General features: G+C 36.4%; 1 protein-coding gene across 7 annotated transcripts in view; it reads left to right on the forward strand.

The window, feature by feature from the left end:
* The window catches only part of smarcd3b (SWI/SNF related BAF chromatin remodeling complex subunit D3b), a 49,102-nt gene that overhangs the window by 33,402 nt on the left and 4,593 nt on the right, over positions 1-11,107 (forward strand). For 2 of the 7 annotated variants that reach the window (XM_014008339.1, XM_014008341.1), the window contains 5 exons: positions 1,448-1,570; positions 1,663-1,788; positions 2,406-2,547; positions 9,327-9,475; positions 9,574-9,735. In XM_014008339.1, the coding sequence (XP_013863793.1) occupies positions 1,448-1,570; positions 1,663-1,788; positions 2,406-2,547; positions 9,327-9,475; positions 9,574-9,735 (702 nt within the window). The remainder of the gene's footprint in view (positions 1-1,447; positions 1,571-1,662; positions 1,789-2,405; positions 2,548-9,326; positions 9,476-9,573; positions 9,736-11,107) is intronic. The other 5 variants (XM_014008340.1, XM_014008344.1, XM_014008345.1 and 2 more) reach the window with 3 other exon arrangements.

Below are 11,107 nucleotides of genomic sequence, written 5' to 3' on the forward strand. Positions count from 1 at the left end.
GTATTTTTACAGTCTTTATTTTACAGTTAAAATATATGTTTATTAAATAAAGTGCAATGTTACAACTAATCATGGATCCCTTTGAGCACATATTGAGTTAACTGCAATGATATGACAGCTTTAATTAAGTTACAAAATGTTATTTTTGCATTTAAAATATAAAAGGCTCATAAAACARGATTATAGTTTGCAATTAGTCAGATCAAACGCATGCTATGCAGTGAAGTTTTACATACAATAAACTCAGTTTTTGTGCAGATTTGTGTTGTGTGTAAAATTATACAACACTACTGTGTAAAACAATTGAAAATATTTTAATATTCCTGTCAGTGGCAGCTTTAAAACCCATTAAGTATGAAGTCAAACAAAACATTTTTCTGAACTCTTTTAGTTTACTAGATATGTAATTCTGATAAGCGGTACYTACTCAGTGTTAACAAAGCACTRAGCTGAATGTGAAAAAAATAAAATAAAACATATGGAAACCTGAGTCACATGTTTGACCTGCATTAATTGGGCTGTGTAGGTAAACAAGGTGGAATCAGACAAATTWAAAATTTCAGAGAAGATATTTTGGTGAAAGTACATGTTAGGTACTGTGTTACTTGCAAGTTAATCTGCATTAGRTTTAATAGCTAACATAAACTATCTATAGCTAACATATTAGCTATATGTTTTTTATGATTCTTAATCCTTAGTATCTTAATTTGCTAACATAAGCTACCTATAGCTAACACATTCTAGCCTTTTTTGTTAGCTAACCCTTATTAGTTATTTTTGCAAAGGTAACTATAGCTAACACATATTATTAGTAATGTTTTTAACTATATTCACAAACATGTTAATCATGTTAAGCAAGTCTTTATAAGCCATATTTGCTAACATATGCTTACTGTAGCAAAGCTATCATAATATGATACATACATGAAATGTACAGTAACTGTACATAAAATAACATATGCTAACTGTACATAAAATGTACAGTAACTGTACATAAAATAAATACAGTAACTGTACATAAAATAACTGCTAACTGTACATAAAATACATAGCTAATATATTAGCTATGTATTTTATGTTGGTTAATCCTTTTTAGTTATAATATCAGCCAACATATACTATCTGTACTCTACACTTATAAGTTATTTATATGTTCTTATGTTTTTCTTAGCTACTTGGATCTGTGCTTTTAACAAAAAATACATGTATTTTTTTCAACATTACAGCATAAAACGATAAAATTCTATAGCTAAAATGTGCTAGAAACAGTCGTAAACGCTATACAAGTGAAAAATAATAATAGGCAGCTAATCTTCTGAAGTCATGTTGAGAAAGATTAATAGATGATTTTTTTTATTTCACTTCATAATTCAGCAAATGAAGTGTTTGGTCCGAATCAAAGTCTGTGACAGTAAGTTGTTTTTGTTTTTTGTTTTTTTCTGAACAGATTCGGGAGCTGGTTCCAGAATCTCAGGCCTACATGGATCTACTGGCTTTCGAGCGCAAATTGGACCAGACCATCATGCGTAAACGCGTGGACATTCAGGAAGCACTGAAGAGACCGATGAAGGTATTAAAAATGTTTTGAATTTTCACCAATCCTTTAAGATTGATTAGTATTCTTTTGTTAAATTGGGCTGTTTCCTGRGCTCTTTGTGTCAGCAGCAAAAGCGTAAACTGAGGCTTTATATTTCCAACACTTTCAACCCGGCTCGACCTGATGCCGATGACTCAGATGGCAGCATTGCCTCATGGGAGCTGAGAGTGGAGGGGAAACTTCTGGATGACGTGAGTTTTGTTTGACGTATTCATGTTTGTTTTTTTTTTCTCTAATACTCTCAAACTATGTTGTAAAGATATTGTAATAAATATAAATTGAGTTAATTTGATTTAGAGTCTCTGCTGTGTGTGGAGCCATGTGTCTGACAGATTTATTTCTCTTAAATCCTTTAAAATCTGAGACTCAGATTCTTCTGTTTAGTATGACAGAGTGATGTTTTTATGGTAAAATGATGTAAAAAGTACTTTGTACTGCAATTAATGCTCCAAGTTTTAATGAATAAATAATGGTGAAAGTGTTTAGTGATGAAAGTCAAAATGATTTGTTTTTGGGCCTCAAGCTCTGATGTTTTCATCAGTGGAAAGCTTTAAGACTTCAGAAACCAAAAATATTTTAGGCTAAGCTCACAGGAAGTGGACCCTGAGAATGTCCGCTGTCATATTTTTGTTCTGATCTCAATCGACTCCTTGTGGTTTCTCACAAGTTGTGGTGCTAAAAGAAAATATTTGTGATGTGCATGTTTATGAATCTGCCTTTGACGAGTTTATTGGTGATTTTGCTCATGACTTTCTGATGTGGAAACAATAAATGTGTGCTGAGCTCCCTTTATCTGTGTGTTCAACAGCCTGGGAAGCAGAAAAAGAAGTTTTCTTCATTTTTTAAGAGCCTGGTGATCGAGCTGGACAAAGAGCTGTACGGTCCTGACAACCACCTGGTCGAGGTCAGCACTAACAAGATCTCTGCGCAAACAAACAAACAAACTGTTGGTCAGTGCAGATCATCTGAAATGACTGAGTTTTTTTAGATCAAATAAAGAAAAAAGAAAATGCAGGAATCCTCACTTGTTGCAGAAAGACAGAAGAAAAAATCTGTAACAAGAAAATTTTAATTTTTTGTGTGAAAAAAAAAACAGTGTGCCTGCTGATTGTTGGGTGAGTTTGATTAAATTGCTTAAAGAAGCTGAAACTGAAGTTTTTAAAAGTAAAAGCAAAACAGTAGGTGAAAACTAAAACAACCAAAATATTATCTAAAAGCTCAAAGTAGCTAAAGGCTGACTAAAACTAAAAGTAACAGAAAAATAGCTTAGAGCTAAAAGTAGCATAAGGCTTGTAAAATGCTAAAGTAGCAAAACAAAGGGCAAAAACTAAAAGCAGAAAAAGCCTAGCTAAAAGCTCAAAATAGCAAAAGGTTGGCTAAAACTAAAAGAAGCAAATAGCTGAAAGCTAAAAGTAGAATAAGGCTACCTAAAAGCTAAAATAGCAAATCACAAGCAAAAGACAAAAGTAGCATTAAGCTAGCTAAAAGCTAAAATAGCAATGCACAAACCAAAAACTAAAAGTATTAAAAGACTAGCTAAAAACTATAAGTAGCAAAACACAAGCTAAAAGTTCATAGTAGCAAAAGCTGACTAAAACTCAAAGTAGCAGAAAACTAGCTCAGAGCTAAAAGTAGCATAAGGCTAGCTAAATTCTAAAGTAGCAAAACAAAGGACAAAAACTAAAAGCAGATAAAGACTAGCTAAAAGCTCAAAGTAGCAAAAGGCTGGCAAAAAATACCTAAGAGCTAAAAATAGCAAAAAACTAGTAAAACACTAGCTGAAAAAATAAAGTTGTATAATACAAGCTAAAGCTTAAAATAGAAAAAGGCTAGCTAAAAGCTCAAAGTACCAAAATATTGACTAAAACTGTAAATAGCAAATAACTCAGAAAAGGCAAAATATTTGCATAAAGCTAGTTAAAAGGTAAAAATAGCAAAAAAAACTAAAGAGCTAGGAGTAGCAGAAAGCTAGCTAAAAGCTAACGGTATGAAAACACTAGCTAGAAGCAATAAGTTTACATGGTTCAGCTCATTCCAAACCAATGTTTCTGTGAGCAACAGTTTTGTGAATAAAGTTTATCGTTTCGTAAAGTGGAAAAACCACAACAACCAAAAGTCAGAGCACATATCTCCTGAGTGAGTTGAACCTTCTGTTACATGAATGACTAAAACATCAGTGTGTTTGCAGAGGTAGTTAGACTAGCAAAAAATGTTTGGAAAAAACAGGAAAGTGTTGGTGTGAACGCTGAATCAGCATTTAAATGATGAAATGCACAGATTCACCTTGAAAGAACTTGTTTTTTGATCAAATACTCAACCTTGTTGTGTTGAAAGGTGACTCAAAAAAGTGCACGCAGTGCTTTGTGATGAAGAAGCGCAATAAAAAAAATAAATTGCACAGCTCCTCATTAACATTTTACAATTCTTAACTTCCGTCTGTGTCCTTGCACTCTGTGCAGTCAAGCAGGGTCTTTTATGTCTCTGCTGTTTGTTCCCTGTTTGTTTGCTATAAATCGGCAAGAGCAAGAAACCAGAGGCAAAAATGTTCACTCTGTCTGATTGCACTTTAAGAAAAGAAACAACTCGAGCAGGCAGAATTGATCTAATCTGTGCTGTTCAGCTGAAACTCAACATTTTTCTGAGCAGGAAAAGCTCTTCAGCAGTAAAACTAACGTCTGCACTCCTTTAAAGTGAGGTCCTGATATCTCACATTACAACACCGACACTAATAATATGATTTACACCTCGACTTTTCTCTGCAAAAGCAAATCGAACGAAAGAAGAAACTATTTTAATTCAAATAAGTCGCTTTTTAGTCAAAAGWTGACTTGGAAAACTGATGCAGCCCTCATGCCTGTCCTAGAAATGTGAAAAAACAGGGTAGTGGTGGTCAGTCTAGCACCGCAAGGCTGAGCGTCAAGGAAGTCGAGAAATAGTGTAGAATATAACACCCTCTGAAAACCACAGCTTATTATTGTTTTCACTTCAGTTATTGTAAGTGTGAAACAAAGAACATCTGGCTGGACGTCTAGAAGAAGACACTTTGCTGCTAATGTAAGTAAAGTGAAAAGACTTGAAGTAGCAAGTAACTTAAAGAGCTTATTTAGAGTGTGTTCACCAGCATAACTGGAGAAACACGTTTTATTAACTTATTAAACTGCACTACGAGATGATAATTAAAAGCCTGATATTGTTTGAAGGAATACATATCATCCTCACTTTAGTTTTAAGATTATCGTCTGCAAGATTTCCAAGTAGGAGCCTTTTCAGTCATTAAGTGGGAGGTTCTTTTGTGTGGGCGGAGCTTGGGAGAACGGTGATTGGTTGGATTGACTTGTGGGGCAAGTTAAAAGATGYAATAATGTAATAGTAAAATTTTTGGGACATATAAAAATAATTTATTGTCTATTTACAGTTTAAAACTACAGAGCCCGCAAGGAGACATGGGAGATTTTTTTTTCTTTTGGGTTCCCAAGCAATAGTATTGCATTCACTCGCAAAAGTCATTTATCACTGTTGTGCCTGCCGGTTTATTAACAAATTCACATGCTCATCATTAGCGAGTCAGCCTACTACTTTAATTCAGCTTTGGCATGAATATATCACACAGCCATGTGTGGGAGTATATACGGTAATATGCCGATATTTTAACACAGTGCAGCCATGCAACATCAATGTCAATTTCACAAACTTGTGGCGACACATCCTGTTTGGTAACTGGGTATTTCAAAATAAAAGTCTGATTTGGAACGAAAAACAATGTTGTGAGGGAATGCAAACGTTTGTAAGGTAACGCAAAAAGTTTTGCAAGGTAAGGCAATAGTGTTGCGAGATAACGTAATAGTATTGCGAGGTAGCGTAATAGTATTGCGAGGTAGCGTAATAGTATTCCGAGGTAACGTAATAGTATTGCGAGATAACGTAATAGTATTGCGAGGTAGCGTAATAGTATTGCGAGGTAACATAATAGTATTGTGAGGTCACGTAATAGTTTTGCGAGGTAACATAATAGAATTGCGAGGTAAAGTAATAGTATTGCGAGGCAACGTAATAGTACTGCGAAGTAACGTAATAGTATTGCGAGGTAACGTAATAGTATTGCGAGGCAACATAATAGTATTGCGAGGTAGCGTAATAGTATTGTGAGGTAGCGTAATAGTATTGCGAGGTAGCGTAAAAGTATTCCGAGGTAACGTAATAGTATTGCGAGATAACGTAATAGTATTGCGAGGCAACGTAATAGTATTGCGAGGCAACATAATAGTATTGCGAAGTAACGTAATAGTATTGCGAGGTAACGTAATAGTATTGCGAGGTACCGTAATAGTATTGCGAGGTAACGTAATAGTATTGCGAGGCAATGTAATAGTTTTGCGAGGTAGCGTAATAGTATTGCGAGGTAGCGTAATAGTATTGCGAGGTAGCGTAATAGTATTCCGAGATAACGTAATAGTATTGCGAGGTAGCGTAATTGTATTGCGAGGTAACATAATAGTATTGCGAGTTAACGTAATAGTTTTGCGAGGTAACATAATAGAATTGCGAAGTAACGTAATAGAATTGTGAGGTAACGTAATAGTATTGCGAGGTAACGTAATAGTATTGGGAGGTAACGTAATAGTATTGGGAGGTAACGTAATAGTATTGCGAGGTAGCGTAATAGTATTGCGAGGTAGCGTAATAGTATTGCGAGGTAGCGTAATAGTATTGCGAGGTAGCGTAATAGTTTTGCGAGGTAACATAATAGAATTGCAAAGTAACGTAGTAGTATTGCGAGGTAACGTAATACTATTGCGAGGTACCGTAATTGTATTGCGAGGTAACGTAATAGTATTGCGAGGTAGCGTAATAGTATTGCGAGGTAACGTAATAGTATTGCGAGGTACCGTAATAGTATTGCGAGGTAACGTAATAGTATTGAGTGGGAACGCAAAAGAAAAAAATCCCCCCATGACCCCTCACGGGCTCCGTTAGGGTTAGGGATAGCGTGGACATGTAAATTTAAATTAATGACTTCAAATTTCATGCAGGTAGCACCTTCATGTCTCGAGTTATGACTATTATTCATATTTAAAGTTAGTTATGTTTTTAGATATGCTTTCTGGTCGATTTGAACTACGGTAGAAGAATTGTTACACATCTCCTCAGTTGCCCGGCATTCATCTCTAATTGCTTCTTTAAACCCCACTCAAAATAATCCATCCGACCAATCAGGATTTTCAGAAACTCCGCCCAGATATCAGGAACCTCCACTTAGTAACTGCAAAGACTTCCTTCTTGCGATTTCGCTCAACATCTCGTGCTTAGAGTTTGGTTTTAGTGTTTTTAATTGTTTTCTTGTGTTTTTATGTTTTGCTTTTATATATGTACAGCACTTTGTTGCAGCTGTGGTTGTCTTTAAAGGGCTTTATAAATAAAGTTGAGTTGAATTGAGTTGAGTTGAGTTTGTGTTTAGGATGACTCGGAGCTACTACCACACCACGTTTTAGTTCAGCTTCCAGATAATAACCGAACTTTAGCCATTTTTGTGTTTGCTAAGGTCGATTAGTTGTGGCGGCAATCTTGAAGTGGGTTGCGTTCTCAGAGTTTCATTCAAATTTGTCCACTGGTTTGTGAGATATTTTGCTAACAGATAAATAATCTTGCTTTGTCCTTACGCAGAAGCATATTTTAGAAAATAATTTTGAAATTTGAGCCAAATTCTCCATGTTTTCTGAAAAACAATCAGCTAAAATGTCAAGCTGTTCCTCCAATAAATTGCATTTGGCTTCACTGCCAGTTCGCCTCGTTTAGTCCAAATTCAAAATCAAACAGCGTGCTTCCTGAACGGTTTTGTCCATTACTAATAAAAAGCTTTTCTCTGCTGCGTTAATCACTAAATTGGACTTTCCAGCCATATAGTCAAGGTCAACGACGGTGCGTTTCTGTAAAAAGCCCCGTTTTGTCATGTCTGGCTAAATCTTAAGGAACAATGATCGGGTCTCTCCCACCCCTCGCCGTGTCCTCGCTGGTTAAACGTTAAATGAAACGGACCGAGCGAGCCTTTTTTTTTTATTACCTTTTTTTTTTTTCAGCGCACAAGGTTGTCTAAACATGCACGTGGAGAAAAACGCCTGCGTTCCCATTCTAAACAACCGGCAGCTGCCCTTCACTTTGTGTCTCCACAGAAATGTTCTGACGTTTGAAGAAAGAAAGAAAGAAAGAAAGAAAGAAAGAAAGAAAGAAAGAAAGAAAGAAAGAAAGAAAGAAAGAAAGAAAGAAAGAAAGAAAGAAAGNAAGAAAGAAAGAAAGAAAGAAAGAAAGAAAGAAAGAAAGAAAGAAAGAAAGAGAAAAATCCACTTCAGGAGATTCACAGTGAAAATTACAGCCTCTCAAGGTCCCTCTTTTTTGAGAGTATTTTAACCCCAGGTGCTTATCTTTTGAACACTTTTCAATCAGAAGAATTCGTTTTCTACCTTGAGGTGTATTCAGTGTTTAATCTGCTCGGAGCGAGTCAGGAGGCAGAGAGGCTGTGCTGCTCACCGACTCACTGTTCTTTTGTTGCTGACGGAGAAAATAAAGATGTAAAATAACATCTGCACCTTAATGACGAGGAGAGGAGTTCAGACCGAGTCTTCTGGAAACCCAGCTTTAGTTGTTTTTTGTTTGTTTTTACAACCAACTTGTTCAGAGTCACTGGACYACATAATGAAGATTAAACAAAGACTTGATGTGATTAATACTCTATTATGACTCTCAGATACTACCACGTCGAATTTTACCTCAATATATGTCATATTAACTGATTTGTCGCAATTTTTTTTGTTAAAAATGTCATTTACAGACAGCCAACAGTAATTTTTTTTCTATTTTTTACTCTAATTCTCCTTTGTTTGTGTCTTCCATTGACATTTAGCCGTTTCATCAAACTTGCTACTTTTTATTCTTCTCCTTTTTTTCTAATCAAACAAACGAGTCAAGATGGTGCAGAAAGTTAAATGTAAAAAATCCTTTTTGAACAGCCAGATTTTCTTTATTATCCTCAGCTGAGCTGTTAAAAACGATAGATTAGATGAAACAGCATTACTAACAGACTAAAATCGCAGAAATTTAGATTAAAAATACAAAAAGAAGAAACTTAACAGCAAATTCCAAACAGAAATACTTTTTTCTGCTGACTTTTCTAACAGAGAAAATTAGAATAAGCTGATAAATCAGGTACTGATTATATGTTGAACCAAAGTGATGAAAAACTTAAAACTGATGAGGATGAAAAGGAAAAACTTCATAAAAAAAAGAAGAAAAAAAAGGTTTGTTTCAAATTTCATCGCACTCTAATTTTGCACCCAGACCTGGAAAATTTAACCACGATTTATGATTTGGTTGTTATAAAACCCGAGTTGTTATTGAGCTATTTCAGTCTTTGCTGACGAGGAAAGACTGATGCTTTTTTCGGGTTCTGTGTAACATTTAGTGGATTTATGGAAAATATGAAGGTTGACTCACAACTTTTCTGCCTTTAGAGAGTTTCATTTTACCACTTCCTGCTGGGTGGGGGGGGGGGGGGTCGTGTTTAGCTTATTATGTCATGTGACGGGGAAGAAGACAAAATGTGGTCAAATCTTTTAGAGAAAGAGTAGATTCTAGCACTAGTTAAATCTGCTTCTCGGCTAAATCTGATCCCAAATTTTCAGCCCATTTATTAAAGGAAGTACATTTCTCTTCATTTCAAACTCAAATGTTCACGAAGGGTCCCGGTTTCATAAACGTGCTGATGTCGTGGGTTTGTTCTTCCAGTGGCACCGCACGCCCACCACCCAGGAGACGGACGGGTTCCAGGTGAAGCGGCCAGGAGACGTGAGCGTGCGCTGCACCCTGCTGCTGATGCTGGACTACCAGGTGAGGGCGGGGGCTCCAGACTCTTGTTTCAAACCCTCACACACACCCCCCGGCGATAGCAGCGTTGCAGCTGTAACGGGACTGTGTTCTCTCCGCAGCCCCCCCAGTTTAAGCTGGACCTCCGCCTGGCTCGGCTGCTCGGCATTCACACTCAGACTCGCTCCTGCATCATCCAGGCGCTCTGGCAGTACGTGAAGACCAACAAGCTGCAGGACTCCCATGACAAGGAGTACATCAACTGTGACAAGTACTTCCAACAGGTACAGGACTCTGTGGGTCACAGCTTGATTTGATTTATTTATTTAACAGGAAAAGATTATTAAAAAGCCTGACTCAGCATAATTGCTGTTTTACAGCAGGTTTCTGTTCTGCAGCACATAAAACACTCAGAAWTACAGCATCACAATCACATCATTATACATCATAGACACAAAGACAAACAAGCATAAAGCAGGGGTCTGCAAKCTTTACAATCATACATTTCTTTCTCTTGGCTCACTTATAAAATGTATCTGGAGCAGCAAAACTGTGATTATCAACTGGTGGCTCCTGGGCCACTTTGAGTTTGCTGACGGTTGATTTACGGCCAGAGGGGTGACATTATGCAACTAAAAATACGAAGGTAATTTGAACATGTAATATTATTTGTACACTTTAGGATTAAAAAAAATCATGCAAACAAGAACAGATATATAGTTTATACAAAACAACAACAAAAACTCAACTCGTGTTTGGTCAAAGTTTTAAAGAGCGGCTGCAGAGGGACTAAAGTAGTCTGCAGACCCCTGTTCTAAACAAGGATGAAACTGTGGAAAAGACAAACTGAAACAATATGCAGTATTTGTGTGAAAGCTGAGTATATACTCTGTTGTTTTTCTGTTTATATTTACTTCTGCACGCTTTCAGTTTCACACACTTTGTGCGATTTCAGTCGTTCGTTTGTAGAAYCGTTGGTTTCAGTCAGGAACTGTGCTGCAGCTTTTAGTATTTCTAACTTTTATATTTTTTGAATTACTTAGCTTTATTTACAAACATTTTCCCCACAGAGAAACACTGAGTTCTCCTCATTTCAATCAGAAACATTGTTCTATAAATCTACTTCAGTARACTTGATGTATTATGCGTTTTTAGGCACAGTTTTGCTCCATTTAGCGATATGGTTTTGCTAATTTAAACTTTTAGATAAGGTTTTGCTATTTTTAGCTGWCATATTTTTCTACTCAACGGGTTATTCTAAAATGAGCTTAAGTGAAAATTTTGTTTATTGACGTGACAAAAGGGAACTTGAATCTGTGACTCTGTAGTAAAGAAGCTGAGGGCTAAACTGACCCAAAGTCCTGCAGCTTACACTGCAACCACATCCTGATTCTCACAGATAAGAACAAATATAACAACTTTTTATGASGAGAAACTTAGTTTTTGTGAGTCATCTCAGGTTGCAACATTCTGAATCTTCAGTCCATACCATGAATTACACAAACTCTGTGTATTTTGCTGCGTTAAAACAAACTGCAGCAGAGCCTCAAACAAAAGGCTGAATATTTGTAACAACTCATATATCAGAGCTATTCAGTTAAATTGCTAAAGGGGCCAAAGTTACTGCAGGCCAACAGCTCAGGGGCCGAACATCCA

Source organism: Austrofundulus limnaeus, unplaced genomic scaffold, assembly GCF_001266775.1.
Source record: "Austrofundulus limnaeus strain Quisiro unplaced genomic scaffold, Austrofundulus_limnaeus-1.0 Scaffold49, whole genome shotgun sequence".
NCBI classification, from domain to species: Eukaryota; Metazoa; Chordata; class Actinopteri; order Cyprinodontiformes; family Rivulidae; genus Austrofundulus; species Austrofundulus limnaeus.